A 20,886-nucleotide genomic window follows, 5' to 3' on the forward strand; every position below is an offset into this window, starting at 1 on the left:
ACCCGTGCGGTACAGCCCAGTTTCACACTGTACAGTAACCATCCTATTGCTAGTCTAGAGAGAAAGCAAGCCCAGATTCTGATCCATCCCATGTCCGGGGAGGTCCCAAGAAGCCCAGCTGCAATCAGTTTCCCCACCAGCATAACTCTACCAGTAGCAAGCATAGACATTTTCTTGTGTGCTGCTAATGCTAGAACCCCTGTGTGTTCCATCCACCAAAACCCATCTGCATGGCAGCAATTAAAATGCCAGTATCCTGGTCACAACATGTTCCTTAGGCCGCCGGCAGAGAAGTTGCACAAGCGCTATTAGAGAGATGTTTACAGGAGAAATGCTAGTATAGATATTCTGGCTGAGACCAAATTTAGTTTGTTACAGGCACAAGGAAAGGCTTCTCAGCCCACTGGTGTTGAACAAGTTTTGCAATCAGCATTCATTTAAGCAAGATGAGCACGATGATAAATATTTGACAATTCTTTTCCTACCATTTACAAAAAAGGTCTTCCAAATGAAGGGATCAGATAAGAGTAACACAGAGGGAAGTATTTTGTCTCATGTCACTGCATCTTAAAGTCCCCTCTAGGTTTAGAATTGACTACTATAGAACTATAGGAAAGTGTTCTTCTGAGTCTATTAGTAAAAACTGTTCAGGAGTCTCCAAATTTACACGCACCTTTTCTTGCACCTTTTCTGTGCAAGGGACTCAGACAGCAGTTCCCTCTCCAAAAGGCAGTCAGCCCAATCAGCATTTTATTTCTTAAAAAACAAAATCTGTGAGTTGTCACAACTTTTGCATTCCAAATAAGCTTTAAGTTTGGCTTGTGTAGTTCAGAACCTATACTCTAGGAAAGAAATGGGGTTGTATTTATTACAAAGTGCTTTTTCTCTGTAGAGACAAAAGCTTGAACTACTTTATTTCCTCTCTCTCTCTCTCTCTCTCTCTCTCTCACATATCTGCATTTAAAGCTTTCTCAAATGAAAACCGTACCTTTCTACAAGCACAGTTTAACATTTGTGACCTTTGACTTTCCAAAACTGTCTTCTAGTGATTGCACTGGCATTATTCCTTTTTTTTTTTTTTTGATTTCCTCGATTGCCCTGTTAACAATTAACTGATGCCAAAAGAAGCAAGTTTCTGTTTTATGCTCTAAAAACATGAAACAAGCTGCAACACAGAAAATTTGCAGGAAAAAGAAAAAGGATTTAAAGGCCTGCCTTTTGCCTTGCGTTTTTCTTTCCTCTTCCTAAAGACCAACCAGGTAAGAAAGACAGTAAAATGAAATAGCTACTCACAGTATGCTTGTCTGGGGTGGGATATCAGGGATGGTTTCCAACATCAGATGCATGCATCTTACTGTAGTCCTGAAGCACAAGCAGCGGCTAGGACAGGAGCAGGAGAAACTAGGCAAGAGGAGAAAACACAAAAAGCCTAGAAGAGCTGAAGATTTGATCAGCATGGTGTTTGCTGGAGTGTATTTTCCTCAATTCTGAACTGCAGGGAGCTGACAAAAAAAAAAAAAAGTTTCCCAGCCCTGAGGTCCAGGAGGAGGAGGGGACTCATCAGCATGTGTTTGCAATTAAATTAAGGCAGTTTGACAGTCCAACCGCCCACCCCCTCTGCCATTATGTACATCACTGAAGATCAGACTGTTCCCTACCCCCTTTAATTGTGGTGTTTAAGTACAAATGCTTAATTTTGACTTATTCTTGCCTTGTTTCTTACTCTGAGCAGCAAATTAACTCTTCACCTTCTCCTTTGGCACATTTATCTAAAAGCCTACAGAATGTACCTGTGCTTACAGTGCTGTGCTGGGACTCAGAAGGCCTGGGTATAAATTTTTGTGTGATTTTGGGAACATCATCATTTTTACTTTAGCACACTCCTTGCACACGAAGGATAGCATCCTATCTAAGAGCCTCTGTCAAACGTATTAGACGGTTAGACTTTCAGGATAGAGACTGCCTCTTATTATATGTATGCATAACATCTAGCAAAATAAATTTCCAAACAGAGATGGAAACTCCGAGTGCTACAGATAAGTGAATTTAAGAGAGAGATGGCTAAGCAGAGAGAAACAACCTACAGATAAATAAGACAAAAACTGACTGCAGGCATTGACAGAATGCAAACAGAGTAGAAGCTAATTCATTTCAAGGACCTTTCGACTAATCCAGTTTTTTCCTACAAGGATGTCACATTTAAAAACAATTGGAATTGTGAAGAAATTAAAAGCATTTGAGGGGTAAAGAGGAAAACAAACAATGAAACTAACTTTGAGTTCGAACTGCAGTAGTTCATGTAGCAAATGCAGACCTCAATCTCTGTCTTCCACTGGGCAACAAAAAATTGAGATGCAAAAGGGAAGACATGTTTCCAACTGATCACCTTTTATCACTATAAAGAAGCTTACAGTGAAATAACTTGTCTCAAAGTTTTTAGTTATCACTAGACAAGATCATATTTGTGCGGTTTTAGCATAAGTATAAAACATTAAGGCTCATTAGGATATATGGCTACTTCTGGAATTCCAAACATGGCATCATTCCTTGCTACCTGGAGAATCAACCCAAAGTTTCCTCTGAATCTGCAATTGCTCTACATTGTAAACTGTAAGACACAATTAATGTGACAAAACAGCAATTAGCCAGGGTAACATTTAAACCTCCAAAATACGGAGACACTAGGAAATAAACTGAGGAGTTCCAGTCACAAGATACTTTCTCAACAGCAGGTTGATTTGAATGCTACATTCCTACAAATACCGGAACGAATTACTGGAACATTTACCTTTCATCTTATATTTTCTTGCTTTTGTTGTTCTTTCCCCTCAGCTTGTTATTTAAGTATTAGGAGGAAAGGGTTGGGGCTTTTCTGCCTTTTAAGTGGTTACTTTTGCCAGTTTCCTACTCTTAATAACCTTGTAAATCAAGGCTTAGACAATATACTCCAGAATATATTAATAAGATTTATCTCTCTCCTCATCCTCACCCAGAAATCTGCCAGGTATTTAGATTTTGGTGACATGTAAGGCTTTGGGCAAATGATCATTATACAGTAGCTGATGCCTTGCACCCAATCACTTACAAATTCTTGAGTGGCAGTCACGTCATAGATGGTAAAAGCAATTTTTTTCTAGCCAGAAAATGGTCACATTATACAGCAGGCTTTTTGTATCTTACCCTCAAGCAATCGTCTGTCTGTTTGCCTGGATTTCAAAGCGGTGCCAGCGCAGGTTTGTTGGAGCTCTCCATCCTCCCTGTGCAGACACAGCTCTTGGTTGTGAGCACAGTGTCCCCTGGTGGCCACCCACCCCACCTTATGACTGCAAATCGTAAAAAGCTGAAGAATCTGCTTCAGCCTTTAGATAACAAACTAATGGCAGCTCAGAGCAGATTGCTCCAGCTAAGCGACAGCTTTTCATTCTAATTTGAGAAGTTAAGTGCAGTTCACTCCGGTATCTGCATTAAAAAAAAAAAAAGACAATGCAGTTTTGACTTAAGTCATACAGACTTTGACGGTATATATTTTTCCAGTCTGACTGTTCCCCCCTATCAACTCTTTCCAAAGCACACTGAACTCTGTTAAGACACAGTAACCTAACTTTGTAAGAGCACCTCTGTATGGAAAAATTCTAGGAAAATAAACCAAAAATATCCTCTTCAAACCATGCTTTAGCATTTAGGAAATTTGTCAACCCCTTCCATGGCGCACCTAGCCTGTTTACAAATGCAACACTCCTTCCCTCCGCCCCCATTATACATTGGTGCATAAAAACTGAGCTCTAAACCAGCCATCAGCAAAAAAGCATTCCCTTCAAGATTTATTTTGTTAATGGGAGAGCTGGACTAGATATCAGTCATGTTTCTACATATACTTTCTCCGGAACCTCCATTTAGGGCCTGGCTGTGCAGCTGGTGGTAGATTCTGGCAGGATTGATAGTTATCTACTTACTATTTTCTGGGATTTGGATCATTAGCAAAGTCAGCAGATTTAACAGCAGCCACACCACAAGGAATAATTTGAGTACAAAAAACAAAAAACAAAAAACCCAGGTTCTGCAACCTATATATTTACTTGGAAACATATTTCACTTAGTTGAAATGCATCTTTTCCACCTCACTTATCTCCACTACTTGACAAATGGGATGTTTGTGAGATGTTATGAAGCACAAGCAATCACAGTTCCTTTTCACCTGCATTAATTTATCTTATTTTCCATCAACATGATGAATTATTTAAAAATAAGCATGCAGCTCTAAACAAGAGCCAGAAGTTAGCTGCTAAGTGACAGGAATGAAAGTTAATGCTTGTGTCCTATGCTTAAACATTTCCGGCCTCTTCCAGAAAGGTTTTTGGACATTGGTAGAATATGAAGGGTTTTTTCCTCCTTTTACCCTCCTTTGTTTTATTTTTAAATAGCACTTCTGCCCCAGTAGAAGGATTTCACTGAGTATGTCTTCAGAAGAGTTCATCATTATCTCCCAGAGAACTGTGACATTGTACATTTTACTTGATCGCTTTTCTTAGCAAAAGAGCAAGTTCAACACATTTGAGTTATCAGTTTCCTCCAACACCTTTTCAGCTCTCTCATCTTGGCTTCAAGTCAAACAGATGTGGATTACATTTAAGCTATACACATTATAAAACCCTCATCAATAAAGAGCTTTGAAGTGAACATAAACATCACCTGTCTTACATATTTCGTTTACTTGATAGCATTGGTATAACATATTCATAGCTCTCCAAAGCAAAAAAGGAATTTTTTTCTAGCAAGCACTGTATGAAGACAGAAAGCATAAATACTGTACTAGTCTTATTTAATAGTTGGTAAAAGGACACCTATCATGTGGATGACAGGAAGAAATACAGTTTATAGATAACTGTCCTATGGATGAAAGGTTAACAGATGTACTTAATTAGCAATAGCTATATTTGCTATTACGATTATTTTTCTATTACAGCTGAAGCCAAAATGAAATTATTCTCAGTACTAGTGAAATGGAAGCACTGAGTATCAGTTCTTAAAATGTGCATTAATTAAGCACTGAAATAGACCACTAGAGACATGAGGAGAGTTGCAGAAATAGCAGCAATTCAGAATGGATTAAACAAACTCCTGTCATGTTTAGTTCAGGTGATCCGGCCTTGAAGAGAAATGGACTAAATGACCTCCTGGTACCTCTACTGTCTAACAGCCAAGTGAACTCACTCTAAGTTTTCTGATATATTAAACCTAGATGAGTGTTGTGTGTGCTAATTCCAAAATATATCTTGCACAATTCCATTACATAAAGGTTTGGAAATCATTAACTAAGCAGGTTTGGGTTTTTCTTGTTTGTTTTTTTTTAAGAGATTATATTCTGAGGGTTTCATCTACAACTGTGCACCTGCATCATATTATTAAATGCTTTTTCTAGTGTCTTAACCTTCAATTATGAAAACAAGTACTTATCCACAAAGCATTCTAATCACAACATGATGCAAAGCCATGTTAAGAAGGCTAAAAAGTCTTTACTGAATTTATTGATACAGAAACACTTAATAAAGTTTTTAAATTGCATAACATTTTTGCATGCCTCAAGCCAATTTTACTATAATTTCTATACATAGATTTTTCAACTTACACACTGGTGATTAAAGCAATTTGAAGTTTCTTTTTGCACATTTACTGCACTATCGAAACCTAGAATGGAGTCACGTACAATTAAAATGAAGACTACTTGGAATACAAAAAGAAACAGTAAAAGCAGGTAAAATTCCTAGAGAGCTTACAGACAGACTATACAAAAACAATTAAGCTACAATTACTCTACTAAAAATGCATACAAAACTACAGTGCAAGTGCTTGTGCACAGGGAAAATGTATTTACAGTTCCCCTTCATTTACAGGCTATAAGCAATACTATTTCACAATTATATTACACATAAAATTTCTACTATGGGTTTGTTTGGATCTGTGGGGGTTTTTTTGGACAAGGGGACAATCTGACAACCTAGAACATAAATTGCCTGTATATATATTTATTCAACCTTATCCAGGAAAAATAGCAGTATTTTATGCAGTTTATAGAGTGCTACAAAAATCTAGCAAATGTAATAAAAAAGGCAGATCTGGTGAAAAATCTGATAAAATATCTTTTATAATTATGGGGAGAGGGGAGAAGGAGGGAAGAATCAAACAGGGCTAAATGAAAGACACTCTCCCTTAACTAAGTCAGCTTTAATAGAACCTCAATATGGTTTATTCATATAAACCTCAACTTTAATGGTAATTTTTAAAGTAACTTCTTTATGACATCCATAAAAAGTTTTGCAATTAATAAACTAAAGGATGACCTGATAGGCTAACGTAGGAGGCATCCCATACTATGCAGGGGCATGGAAACTGTGCCATAATATAGAAAGGCACATTCCTAGCATGACAGCTATTAAGCAAAAATGCCTAACAAATCTAGAAATAACAGCCTTTGGGGAAGCACAGAGAAATACTACATATAGATTCTATTAGGCTTCCATTTACCACCATATTCAGGATATTCATCAGTAGAAAAAGAAATCCACTGTAGTTGCCAAAGTTATAAAGTGGCTACTTCTAAATTTACAGAAAACCATCAGCTCAGTGGCCGCAAAACTGCCCCATTTAAAATACAGAAACAGAAATCTAAGGGAGGAGGATGGCTTGGGGGTTCCATTCAGACCAGAAGTGGAGAATTAAGACACCAGAGGCAAGATATGGCCTATGACTATTTCCTATTATAGGACACTAGCCACATGACACTGTGTATTATCAGATAATGTTCTCAAAGATACACAAAAAGCCTATTAAGCGAGGAAGAATTCTCCACCTTGGGCTTAGATGTACAGGAGTTTATCCGTTTAGTTTCAAAGCTGTTCCAGGACTTTAAAACACTATTTATCATTAATGCAAGCAGTGCAGCTCAATGCCATTAACTGAATATCCAGCATGTTTTTGGCAAGACAGTCTTCATTCACTCCTCTTCAGAAATAAAGACAGCATAAAAAAAAATCAAAGTGATACCTACATAAGTGCTTCTGATGGGGCAATACCTTCTTAACACAGCTGCACTACCTACTGAGAGGATTTTGTCTTCTTCCAGCTTTAGGGGTACTCCATATAACACAGGTTCAAGGGTTTCTTTCCAGCCTCTGCTAGTTTAGGTAAATTTTTCAGACAGGCTGAACTAAGTAAACTCACCCTTCCAAACATGAAATCTCTTTCCATCACCATTACAGAAAGACTGGGGAATAATGATTAGAATTCACATCCACAAAACTGCAGAGTGCAAAGTCTTTCTATATAAACCAGTTAGAGCATCCACTTAACTGCTGCAGGCACAAAATGAACTACCAAGACCTCATTCCACCTACTGTGCATGGGCTAGGTTTACCCAAGTTGTATTCTAGTAGCCTTACTACAGCGGAGGCCCAGAGAGCAACACCTAAGAACTACATCAGTAGCACAACCACTAAATTTGCCTTTCTAGACTGTTTCCGGTTTCTACATACCCTGTACGAAACTAAGCTTGGCCGATTTCCCACAGTACAAGCCACTCTGTCCAGGCTAGCTCTCTGCACTCCACTTTGTTCAACCCAACAGACATACACTATCGCACACAACAGAAAAATCTGCAGATTTTGCTTTCGCGGTCAGTTTTCACAAACTCACTACTACGCATCTCCTTGTCTGCCCTCTTCTCCATTCAGAATTACTCTGTAAATGTTTCCAGAAACAACAGTCACAAATCCGACTACCCTAGCATCCTGTCAAAGCCAGCTAAGCAGCTTCGCAGCCCTTGCCTTACGTTCCATTAAAAAACAAAAAACTCCACATCTCATATTAGACTGTATTTCACTAAAATAAATGTTTCCCATGAAGAAAACCAATGCTTTGTAAGACATTTCTACCTTTTACTAAAAATATATAGTTTATAAGCAAAACTGAGACCAACCAAAGGGGAGCTGATGCTTTCCTTCTGCATTCAAAACCTGGATGCCTCAAGGGTTAACGCCAAAAACTTTTCTTTCATGTCTGTAAAAGTTGTGCTTTTTCAGATTTCTGGAAGAAACAAGATTTGCCAGGTCAGTTTTTACTAGTAATCTTCATCCTCCATTAAACACATACCAATATAAACCCATGGCAGGTTTAGTGGGAGAGAGCATGGACAAAGGTCTTTGGGGAGCTGCTTAATAATATTTTAAAACTGCAATTTGGTAGAGCAGCCATGAGATTTCCAAACATCTCTGTGCAGTTAGTATCGGGGAATTAAATCCTCCTTTCTGTAAGCAGCCGAGCATTTCACCAACTTGCTTCCTAAGGAAACCCTGCTGTAGGATAAAACTATAGCACACAACTGAGAAGAAAGAAGAAACTTAAAAAAGCTATCATGTTTAAGTATACAGCAGCCACATTCCCCAGCCAGCCTACTGCCTTGTGTGGTCATATTAGCAGGCAAGCAAGTGGTATACATTTGTCAAGCCCTAAGTAGTACTTTATTTTCTGTCTACTTCCCACTTTTTAGGAGAAGGAAATTACTTTTCTCTATAATAAAGCAGATAATATTTCAAGGGATCAGGCAAAGGCAGACTTAAGACCTTTTCCCTCAGAAAGTTTACAGGGGGATCTGGCTTTAGTTCAGAGGGTTTAGTTTCTTCCTCCTCTCGTCTCTCATCCTCGAACTCTTCACAGTTGTTGTTATCATCCGATGGGTTGGAGATACGACTAGCGAAGACCTCTTTGTCCAAGAAAACAATAGTTTCCATGCGACGGCGACGCACACGTCTTCTTTTAAACCTTGGGGGGTTCTTCAATCCATTTCCATTTTTGCTCATCGTTTCTTGATGTATTATTTTTTTAATGGTTCCTCTGATGGCTATGCGAGCCAGATCCTGGAGGCTGCGAACAGCCACTGGGGCTAAAACAAAAAGAAAACCATGAACAGATATTGAGGAAGAAAAACACCCCAAGAGTACTCACCAAAAAAGTTATATTCACTCAAGTTAAATCAAGCCACTTGAATTCCCTGCTGTGATTACAAAAACAGCTCTATTCAATTCCTGTCAGTTCTGATAAACTGCATTGTAACTTCCCAAACAAAACTTAATTATTCATTTCTCCCATTAACTGAAGAAAGAGAATGGGATGAAAGAAGAGTTTCACATTTTGATGTCAAGTCCCTACATTTATTTTAAGATACACGTGTCTTAGACTGTAAGACTGTAGACATAGTCACTGAAACTGTTTAATAGCACAGAGGGAGGATATTTTCCCATTGTAGATAAGCAGACCTGAAGTCTAGTTAACTTTTCCATACAATGACTTTCCTATCAGGAAAATACTTCAGCTTTGCCCAGTTCTCTACTTATAAAACATAAGCAACACTTATGCTCTTCAAAAACTGTTGCCACTTAGTGGGTGAAGACTGGCTGGAAACCATTTGGTAAAAGTAATTAGAAGCATACAGTAAGTTATTGTATTAAAAAAAATACCTCCCACATAAATGGCTTGGAAGACTGTTCTATCTTCTGCACTCTGCCAGTATACAAATGCACAACATAACACGCATCTCATACAGCAAAGAAAAAGACTCATTGATGCACACACATCTATAAACTAAGATTAATTAAACCCAAACCAAAAAGTTTCTTCTACTGAAGACTAAGTATTTTTCTGATCCAAACAAAGGAACTGGGAAGAGTAACATGTAATACCTGCAGGCCTCACTACAGCAGACACCATAAAAAATATGCTCAAATGGGCACTTAATGGACTTCATAGCACTGTACGGACTGCTGAGCTGTTTTATCATGCACAGACACCTTTCCAGAATAAGAACAAAGCCCAACTAATCTCTTTATGGAAGCATCTCTGTCTTCATGTGTTCTTAAGAGGACTCTCTACGCTGAAATCTTAATCTAAAGATTGAGGCCACTGGGTACAACCTGCACTTGAAACAGCTAACCAAAATTGCATAGCTTAGGTCCTTAAAGTGTTTCAGGTTCAGGAAAATTCTAGATAGCTTGGTAGCAAATGTAATTGGGTAGATGCAATGTTTGTCCATAGGGACAGTCTGTGCATTTTCCACCTGTAATATGCTCTCATCATGGCATGGTGCCCAAGAACCACGACAGTATGTGATTCAGGGTTGAAAGAGATGCCTGCATATACAAAAATTGTGACCAAGTATCCCACAAAGTTTAGGTACAGTTTCACAACAAATCACTTTTACGCTGTTCTGATTCTTGCACCAGGCCTCCTCAGACACACTCAAAAATAGATCAAACACGAGACTAATAGAACAACTGTTCAAAGAAGGAAGCAGCTGGAGTAATTTTCACAAAAAGAAAAGAATTCATAGGGATGTTATGTCTAAGGAAGCAATGTACAGCTAGCAACCACACAGCAAGAAAAACAACCCCTGTATTTAAGAATGTTTGTACTCACGCAAGTGAACAAGCCTTGATTTTCCCGAATCTGCATGGTTAGGCTGAATCAAAGGAGCAAAAGAAACAGCAAGAATCTTCTTGGTTTCCCAGGCAGAAGGACCAGTGCGTGTTATCTTAGTCAACTAAACCAAAACAAGCAGATCATTGTCCATTGTGTGAACCATGTCAAGATTTTTAAACAGAAAATGAACAAACAACTCCTTGCCTCTGCCTGGTCAAATGGTTAAAGTACTAGAAACTACAATCAGCAAAAAAACTAGGTAAAATAAGGAGAATCATTGTTCTTTTAATAAAATTCAGAACTCCTGAAGGGATTAGCCCTAAGTAACTTCATCCATTGTAACAGAACATGGGCAATGGCAGTTTGGGTCACACTGTTCTCCCAGTTCTTCACCACATCTGAACCAGAACAGCTATGTCTGACTATTGAGAGAATATATCAGTCACCGATGAACATTTGCTCTCGAAAAAGGTCTGCAGATCATGCAGATCACTGGATTTCTGCTACAACTCAAATTTCTTACACCAATTAATTTCACAGCATCTTACTGGGAAGATATTCTGCAGTCTGCTAATCTGAATTACCCAACTAAAGGCAAAAGGTTACACACCTACCGCATCAGGCATTCAAGTCCATTAAAACAATACACCTCTTCACCAAAAAGACAACCTGAATGACAAGCTTGAGTCTGCACACAGGGCAGTTGCCCACTTTTTATTAAAAAGCAATCCACTGACATTTGCAAATATGGGCATCTTTGATGCTCTTTCATAAGCCCCTATGGGCATAAAATTTTCTAAAAACGTTTTAACAGTTTACATAATCTGGTCTATTTACTGAAATTTGAACAAAGTCTTCTTACATTTTTCTGCAGCATGAAACTAACTTTGCAATTAACAATAAAAGATCATAGTTCTACCAGTCTGTGCCATTTTCTGAATCTCTTAAATATTATGAGATGTGCAGAGTTCAATTTCACTCATAGTGAAAACTGGTGCATCTTCTACTTTCTTCAGCCTACTAAGTAGGTGCTGCTACATAAGAAGGGCAAGCTCAAGAAGAGCTGCTGACAAAGTTAAGATCAGAACTAGAATTATCTGAAAGGGAACCATGGGTAGAAAGGCACCTCACCTTCTCCTCCAGAGGCATGACAAGAATTCCCCCAACTTTCAGCAGATTCTTCATGTAGTCTTCATGTTCCTTCTGTACTCCTGCACCACAGTAAACACGGTCATACTGAGTACAGTCTGGAGAAATCTCTAAACAATTGCCGGTAACAAAAGATGGCTCACAAAATTCAAATCTGAAAATGAAGACGTTAAGACATATGTCATACACAAATATTATCATTTATCAGATGAATTATTTTAATGATTCTGGAAGAAATGAAACAATGTAAAATACTTAAAAACATTTCACAAGATTTCTTCTCCCAAGCCCAAGTATTCTACAGATTATCAGAACAGACCACAGCTGCAAGTCTCAAAACCACAAGAATACTGAAATGAGAATTCACAGATGAGAACTTCCAAAGAGTACATATGCATAACTTCACGCTTTATTTGCATACAACTGTTCAGGACCAGCCATTTTTAGTTACCTGATGCAGGTTCAGTTATAATATCCACATATAAATATTAAACCTGCAATTCCAACTGTAAAAGTCTTTTGAGGACTGCACCAGTGTTTTTTGGCATTTTCATAAGCTTTTAAATGGCTTTCAGATGTTCTGGGGAACTACAGTCTGATGCTTCAGAAATATGCTGGCTTTGTTGAAGCCCATGGGAGTTTTGCCATTAGCTTCAAAAGAACCATGATTTCACCCTTCGTATATAGAATTTCTGCCTGTAACGTTTCTGATTCAGTTTAGAAGCAAAATTACTAATTTTATGATGCTTCTTATATGCTCCAAATCTACAAAAACATTAAGTCCTACATTTAAAGGCTGTTGTTGATAAAAGTTGTGCAACATATCCATTCCTCTACTGTCATCTGGAGAGAGGCAGCTTAACATAGTACATGTTTATTCATAAACACCTCCTGAAGCTTTTTGCTTTTGCAAAGCGCGCTGAACATTCATAGCATTCGGCTAACAATTCCTACACATGGTGTTCCCACAACATTACCCAGCAGCTACTTCCGTCAGCAATAGCTATTTTTCAGTCATATTGATTTTTGAAACTCAGATTGATCGACTCTAGTTTGTTTTTAACGTATTTGCTTTTTGCTGAAGGCAATCCAAAGCATTTTATGAAGAAATAAGCTATTGGCCAATTTACCTGTGTAATTACTGCAGAAGTCACTGGCTTTTATAGAAACACATCAGCTTAAATGATGTGTGTAAATAAGACAAGATCAATATCCAGTTTAAACAGAATTTCAATGGAACATTCATGTCTAGAAACCTGCCATCTATACAAACTCCCAATTAATGCTATGGAAACCCATTCCTCGTGCACTAGAACTGTAGCCTCAGTTTCCCCCCCCCCCAACATTCATCTAGCAAATATTCTAGTTCAGCTGACTTTTTTGCTTTATAACTACTTGTCTGGAACAAGGGAAAAAGTCTTCTTTAGAATACCAGTTCAAACAATAGCAATGTGGCTCTTTACATTGAAAGAGAAAAAAACAAGCAAACAAAAGACCCAGTCATCCATGTACAAGCACCTTCTATGCAGAAAACCTTCACTCTGCTACCAGTATCAAGAAAGTACAGCCCTGTCCCCAGTAGCTTTCCAGTACAGCAGGAACAGCACAAGGCTGAGCAGTTTAAATTCCAGCGTTAAAGACTTTTTATACCCCACACAATAGAAGGACTTTCAGGTAGCCAGAGATGCTTTACCTCCTCATGTGAGCGAACTACAGGGCAGATCCAAAAATATGACAGCAGCAACTTTTATTGCTGAGGTTACTATTGGCAATGGTTATCTTGCTGGAAAGTTATTACTTGTGACAGCAGCAGATTGGAGGTTGTAAGGAGGAAAATAAATCAGATCTCAAGCAGCTTTAGTACCAACTTAATCATATACCTTCATATTTTAAAACACCCTCTTTCTGTCTCAGACAGAACATAGTAGGCCATCACAGAAATCTGTTTATATTCTTGTGCTAATCATGCTCTCAGATCAAAAATACAGCTATTATGATTTACAGGCTTCAAGGTGTTACCTGCAATTAGATGTTAATATAAGATTTTCAGCTTCTTTTAAGCTATGCAACATTAGAACTGCTACTAAAACACTACAAAAATTTCTGAAACACCCTCCTCCACAATTCACATCGGCTTAGAAGGTCACACACTTCAGCTCAACAAGCCTAAGGAGCCAGAATCCTCAGATTACCCTGGAATCTAGAGCTGCCATGTGGGAGCAAGAACTGCCACAGCTAAAACCAAACTCACAAAATGAAACCTAATGGGTACTCTGTATTCTTACTTGTCAAAGCTATCACTTGTTTTGATGAAGAAGTCCAGTTTCTGCTTCGCATATTCGATCACATCGGAATGAAGCTCCACACCATGATTAACACCAAAAGGACCTGTAAATTTAAAAGAACACCAGGATAATGACTAAAAGACAACCATATGAAATCCAGCAGAACTGAACACAGTTTTGGTTACTTCTTACATAAGATTGATTGCTCCTTGAGTGTCAGACAATCAGTGCTTGCCCAGGGTCAGGTATTTTAATAATACAATGTGAAGTGCAAGGCTATACCTGCCATTTCTGTCGTTTGTACAGCAGTCTATTTTGAATCATTTTCTCTTACTTATGCAGGAAATTCCTCTATAGTAAGGAAGTATTGATACTGAAGAAATACTATTGCTGTGAAAGTGACCACACAAAAAAAACTCGGATAAAGCATGCACATGTAGAACCATAGCCTGTTTGTTTTAATAAATCCCTCAAAAGTCTTTATATAGTTTTTATACTTCCTTGCTGATATGCTAAAAATCTCTTCAGCAAAGAAATCAGGAACAGTCACCAAATATCATACCTCAATTAACTGCAAAAATAATTTGGAAAACACAGATGTTGTTCATCATTTATATTTTTTGTTCAAAACTGACTTGATATCTTTTCCAGGAAAAGAATTCAAGAGCCCTGAAGTTATATGTTGACATTCTAAATAGTCTCAACAAACCTAGTAGAAAACCACAAACATGATTTCATGAAAAGTCACCGGAGGTGGAAGTAAACTCTATTCTGACAACAAACATTTCAGCAACTAAAATTCTTGACCCCCACACAAGAGGATAATAGGTATCCTACGGTCATTCATTATCTACACTAGCAGCCAGAACCACCACAATTACTGACTAAAATTCTTTAGGGTGACCAGTTTGAAACTCTGGTCATTGCCTAGACCAAACGATTCTTACCAGGAAAAGACTATTACATGATTAAAAGCAGATAAGCAACAAATTTCTTATACTCAACAATAGATCTGAATCAGAAGTAGTGTATTCCATTTACTTCTTGAAAGGTAGAAGACAAGCTTTCTGTAAGTAGAGCACCAGAATTACCAGTATAATATTTATACAATTACACTTTGACGCTTTGCTTTGTGCCTACTGTAGAAGTGGTCACGAAGCCAGTTCTGATGTCCTAACTGCTCTTACACAGCTTCTGTTCCCATCTGTATGTTGGTAAGAGTCAAAATTAGATCTCAAACACATTTCGATCTGGACTGGACAGTGTAAAAGCAAACGAGGCACAGAGCAACTACAGTCACAGGTTCCTCAGACATGTTCAAGCCTAGTTTAAACAGTGTGGCGCTCGTGTCACCTTGAGCTGGGCTCCTGCATACAGGGCAACAAAGCCAAGTTTGTGCCCAGTCCCGCAGGAATCCACTGAAGCCACATGTGCAACTGCATCATTGCCTACTCTAACTTGCCACAGAAACGTGGGCCCCAGCCAGTTCCTGAACAAAGGCTGCAAAACCCCCAAGTAATTATCCAATCTGATTAATGCATTCTTTAGTTTTCTAGCTACTTTTTAGTTTCATTACATGAGGAAAGCTTCCGTTCTAATTTCAAGACTTTTTTTTGCTTTAACTCAGTATAAATAGTTGACATGGCTGAAAAGATACTTACCCAAGATGAGTCCAACCATGGAACTCAGATAACCAGTGCCACTGCCAAGATTCAAAAATGACAGCCCTGGTTGTAGATCCAAAGCTTCCATCACCTCAGAGTAAATGCATGGTGCCGAGAGATGAATATTTCCATGTTTCCATGCCAAGTCTTTGTAGGCATTGTCTTTGAACTCTTCCAGATAGTAGTCTGCTCGATCAATGGCTCGGAATGCCTGTTCCACCAGTTCCGTCCGGATGTATTGCGCTTCCTTCAGGTTATCAATTAACTCATCATTATCTTCTCCCGCACTCACTGCACCTCCCATCTTCAACAGTTTTCTGCAAGTTCTATAACTAAAGAGGAATAAAGGAAGGTGAGGCCTAGAACATGCATTTGAACACTAAATGAAGCTGTTGCATATAAAGTAATTTGAAGGAGACAATTTCTTTGAGGACTTAAAGTACAGCGAGCAGCGGAAAAATAATGCCACCCCCCAGTCAAACAGTTAAAACCAAAATACAGACCAGGTATCTAGCACCTGACACCAGCATCTCCACAGGGAAAAATCACAATACACAATTTAGATGTGCAATGTCCATCTTCATACACTACCAACACTTTACCAGCATGTCAGCTGTTTCACTGAAGCCTTCTATATAAAGGATTATTCTAGCTCTTGTGCTTACAAGTCATTTTTTATTGCAAGTCCAAGCAATAATAAAAGTCCAGCTTGCCTGTCAGAATTCTTGCTACATGTAGACTTGGTATTTCTAGTAGTATCATGGAGAAGTTAAGAGACTAAAAGGGAGACAGTAAGAACCAGAAAGTCTCAAATGGCATATTCAGAGAAAAGACATCAGAATACCAAGTCCACAGATATTTAAAAAACCCTGATCTAGTCATAAACACAAGTACAAACTTACATCCTTTAGTAAATATGCTTCTACGCAGCTCTTTCCTTCAGAGCTTCAAGCATCATCATCAGTAAAGGACATAGCCGTACCGACAGCAACTGAAGAGAAAAATTCCACCGAAGCAAACGGAATTTCTTAGGTCTTCCTAAGTCCTAATGAGCTAATCCCCAAATTGGGATCACTTCAGTAACGCAGTTTTTTATGACTTACAGGCGCTGCTGATTTCACTGATCATCTCTAGTAACAGAATCAAGTGTCCTTTTGTGGGGGAAAGAAAAGCAAGCACCTTCCTTGACTGTGCACTCCACTAAGCTATGCTATGCACTCCATGCAGTAAAAAATCTATAACTTTTAGAGAAGAAGGTATAGAGGGAGAAGAACATAGAAGAACTTCTCACTTTATTATAATCTAGGTTTTCTCCATCTCCTAAAAAGTTCCACTGCAGAAAACACAATGGTATTTTAAAATGCATTTATTTACAGTGCCTTTCTGTGCTAACAATAACCACAGAAGCAGCAGCTTTAGAGTTCTTTATGAGGATCAGAAGATCTGCCTACAGCTAAATTATCAGGGGTGGGAGGTTATTACAGTCAGCAAGAACAAATTATACACTTTCATTTTCAAAGGAAAAGAAAAACAACTGCAGGAGTCTGTGGAAGTTTCACAGTTATTCAAATAGCATACCATCCTGATTACCTATAGAGACACACAAAATATGATATATTTAGGAAATTCTAGTGGTTTTTTAATACATTCATGTCTCAAACGCACCAATCCAGTTCCAGACCATTAACAGCACTTCCAAAAATGCCATCCTTCTCCTTTCTATAGCTACTCCTTAATTTCCTTTACACAAAACTATTGTGCTTTACTGTTACTTCACAGTGGAAAAACATCAAACTTAAGACTTAAGTGGGTTCATGAGCCAATTTTATTCCTCATTTTTTTTCTTCTTACATACAACTTGTTGTAACTGCACAGCTGCAGATTGCCTACAGATTTGGTCATTACACCTCACATATTGTTCAGCATTAAAATATTCTCTTCTGTTCAGGTGTTAGTTCTATTGACTTTCTTTAGTGCATTTTGTTCTTATGCTTACTTCTTTCCTCTACTTTGGCTCTTTTTTGCTATTAAAAACTGCATTTTTATATTTAAAGCATGAAGAACAGTTAAAGCTTTATCAGTATTCCACTTTGGATCCCCCCAAAATTCTCGCCGTCTCTGATGCACGCATGTTGCACCAGGACAACTGGCCCGACCTGGTTTTAGCTCCACAACTGTTCTTGCATATCCTATGAACAGCAGACATTTTCTAATGAGATCAAGGAATAACCAAGTTGTAACAGGTGTGGGTTACTTGTGGAAATGACTATTTCCACCGAGTACTGGTCTATTTTCAAAAAAATAAATGTTTTAGCAGCAGATTTTAAGAATCTGCTCATTTAAATCCCTTTTCTCATAACTCTGTATCTCTGTTTCCTATTGTGACTCTTCTCCAACTAGAGAAGGGAACAGAAACTACAAGTAGGACTTATTTTAAGAAAACCTTTTAAAACAAGACCTTCTCCCTCTACAGTTAGCACAGTTACACTTTTGATGGGTTTTGGATGAAATACAGATTTCCACAGCTTTAAACAGGCATGGAGTTTGCATGCAAAAACTACAGTCGTTAGCAGATCAGAACACAGATACCAAACCGAGCAGCCTTTCAGTGTTGAAGCATCCCTTTAAATGCATGTTGCCATCTTCCCCTTTTCAGGGGAAGGAAAAAAAAAAGAAATAGTCTGTCATGAGAAGCTGCATTCAGACAGCACTGAAGACAAAACACAGAAATCAAAGCAACTGGTTACAAAACAAAACCCCAGCAGATGCGCCGCGGCGGCCTCAAAACAATGCACAAGGCACAGAGACACGCAACTCCTCGCCCCAGCAGCGTCGCGGGGTAAAACCCGCTGCGACCCCCCCGCTCCGGGAGGAGCGGCAAAAGTGACCGTGCTTACCAACACCTTAACCCCCTCAAACAACAAGTTAAAAGCAAATAAAGACAAAATACACCACAGCGCTCCCCTCCCCCCCCCCCCGCTTGCCCTGAGGAGACGGTGGGGCGGGAGGACAAAATAACCTGATGCTCCCCCCCCCCACCTTAACTACATCTGGGCGATCGCGGCCTCCGCACGGCGCCGGGCCCGAGCTGGGGGGGGGGGGGGGGGGGAAGGCCGGGCCGCCCCCAGGGGAGGCCGCGGGGGGGGCAGCCCGGGGGGGGAGGGGAGGTTACGGGGCTGGGAGGCTCCCGCCCGGCGCTGAGGTGAAGGGGGGGGAGGGGCGGCCTGGTCAGGTCGAGCGCGGAGCCGAGCCGAGCCCGGCTCAGCTCGGCTCGGCTCGGCTCGGCTCGGCTCAGCTCAGCGGACGGCGTCTCCCCGCCGCCCCCCGCGGCCGTACCTGAGCGCCGGGGCGGCGCGGCCCAGCTCCGACCGCGGCTGCGGCCCGCTGCCCTCCCCCGCGGCGCGGCGCGGCCCGCCGCGCTCCCGCCGCTGTAAACACTCCCCAGCTGAGCGCCCGGGCCGCGGCACTGCGCACGCGCGGCGCAGACCACCGCGCCGGCGGGGGCGGGGGGAGGCGGCCATGGGGCAGACCACTGCGGCCCACAGGGGAGGCGCTGGCTGGGGGTGGACCACTGAGGCCCGGCGCGCCGGGGGGGCGGGGGGGGGGGGAGAACGGGCTGTACCACGGCGGGGCGGGGGGGTCGCCCTCCCCTCACCGCCCTGCGGCCTCGCGGTGCCCTGGGCCGACAAACCTGGCCCAGACACAGACCAGGCCTTCGTGCGGAGCAGGCCGACAGGCCGGGCCCAAACACGGACCCAGACAACTGGCCCAGGGCAGATACGGGCCTGGGGCAGATACGGGCCCGGGGTAGTTATGGGCCCGGGGTAGTTATGGGCCTGGGGTAGATACGGGCTCACGGTAGATACAGGCTTGGGGTAGATACAGGCTTGGGGTACATACGGGCCCAGGGTAGATGCAGACCCAGGGTAAATACAGGCCAGGCTTAAGTACACGCTGGGTCTAAATCCAGACCAGGCCGATGGACTGGGCCTACAGATGGGGCCTGAATATAGACGGGGTCTGCACACCAGGCCTAAATACAGACAGGGCCAAAGGGCCAGGCTTTAATACAGGCCAGGCCTAATGCAGCCCAGGTCTCCGTACTGACCAGGCCAACAGGCCAGGCCCACAGAGCTAGGCTAAACGCAGACCAGGCTGGCAGAGCAGGCCTAAAGACAGGCCAGACCTCCCTTTCTTCCCCCTCTGTGCCACCGCATCGCCCTGGGAGCACCTCCGCAGCCCAGTGGGGCCACCTTCCCCCCCCGAGCCCTACCCCTTCTACCCTTCCCTCGTTTCTGGCCCCAGCGCGAGGTGGACGCGCCGCGCAGGCCGGCTGTGGGACCGGCAGAGCCGCGCTGGCGCTGGGGAGGTGCCAGTCTCTGGCTGGCATGCACAGCCCACGCGCCGTAGCTGAGCCCTCCTGCGTGAAGCCTGGCCAACACCAGATGTTCTGATATCATTAGCTAGGCTTGGAAAAAATCATGGGAACTTGGGAAAAAAAAAATTTACTCCCGGGGCTAATTTATATTCTGCAATTTGAGCCTATAAACATTCAACTTGGGTCACATGCTAGTGCTTTCTGCTGCACCCATAAATGCCAGGAAGAAACTGAGAAGAAAATAAGTGAGCAGCATATTCACCTGTCTCCAGGAGCTGGGGCTTGAAGGAAAACATGCAGAGTGCCACAATATTCTGATTCTCCAATTGTGCAGTGGAGGGATCCCTGTCACCTAATGATATCTGGCTAAAAGTTAGGCATCTCATTTAGATTTTACCTAGTCACGTAGGCCCTGTTGGTAGTTGTAACCACCGTGGCAGGACTAGACAAGACATGGGGGAAAAGATGGTTCCTCCCACCCATTTTAGGATGAAATAAATTATCCTCTGAAAGTGCCTATCCCTCTTCATCCTTAAGTGACCCACACAGCATCGACTGAGGCTATGTGACCTGTGTGACCCCTAAGGCTGCAGATCCGACAACATTGTCTGGACTGGCTGTAGATCCATCATTTGACACTATGTGTGGCTACAAAATGAGACAAAATAACAGCATCTAGAGAAGACGCTTGCTGATTTAAGTTGCCTGGAGATCACTGGTGGAAAAAAAATAGCCATCCTCCCAGACACAACAAGCATGAAGTGGAAGAAAAAGAAATAACCCTGGTAAATGAGACTCAAATAGGAGAAAGTGAATCAGCATCCAAGATGTATTTATGCTTTAAGGTGATTATCTCAGCCCCCTTCATTAACATGATAAGAGCAGACTGTGCAAACAGGCACAGGGTAATACTGTAGATGTCTGCACTTTCATTTCACAGAAG

At 41.1% G+C, this 20,886-nt stretch overlaps 2 protein-coding genes across 2 annotated transcripts in view; both read right to left on the reverse strand.

The window, feature by feature from the left end:
* The window catches only part of LOC106482531 (peroxidasin homolog), a 47,873-nt gene extending 46,416 nt beyond the window's left edge, over positions 1–1,457 (reverse strand). The window contains exon 1 of the mRNA XM_013940124.2: positions 1,294–1,457. Within this exon, the coding sequence (XP_013795578.2) occupies positions 1,294–1,457 (164 nt within the window). The remainder of the gene's footprint in view (positions 1–1,293) is intronic.
* Positions 1,458–5,493: 4,036 nt separating this feature from the next.
* Positions 5,494–18,975, reverse strand: PCMTD2 (protein-L-isoaspartate (D-aspartate) O-methyltransferase domain containing 2). Its single transcript, XM_067307714.1, has 6 exons — positions 18,902–18,975; positions 15,563–15,897; positions 13,902–14,004; positions 11,599–11,770; positions 10,465–10,588; positions 5,494–8,935 (listed from the first exon to the last, which is right to left on the reverse strand). Exons 2-6 carry the CDS (start codon positions 15,867–15,869, stop codon positions 8,553–8,555), a joined length of 1,089 nt encoding a protein of 362 aa, XP_067163815.1. The 5' UTR covers positions 15,870–15,897; positions 18,902–18,975; the 3' UTR covers positions 5,494–8,552.
* Between the last annotated feature and the right edge of the window lie 1,911 nt (positions 18,976–20,886).

Source organism: Apteryx mantelli, chromosome 18 (genome assembly GCF_036417845.1).
Source record: "Apteryx mantelli isolate bAptMan1 chromosome 18, bAptMan1.hap1, whole genome shotgun sequence".
In the NCBI taxonomy this organism is placed as follows: Eukaryota; Metazoa; Chordata; class Aves; order Apterygiformes; family Apterygidae; genus Apteryx; species Apteryx mantelli.

Coding starts and splice junctions, on each gene's coding strand:
- PCMTD2 (XM_067307714.1), bottom strand. CDS start 15,869: ATGGGAGGTGCAGTGAGTGCGGGAGAAGATAATGATGAGTTAATTGAT. Junction 10,589..11,598: donor TCATGCCTCTGGAGGAGAAG/GTGAGGTGCCTT, acceptor GTTTTGGTTTAG/TTGACTAAGATAACACGCAC. Junction 8,936..10,464: donor ATCAAGGCTTGTTCACTTGC/GTGAGTACAAAC, acceptor TTTTTGTTTTAG/CCCCAGTGGCTGTTCGCAGC.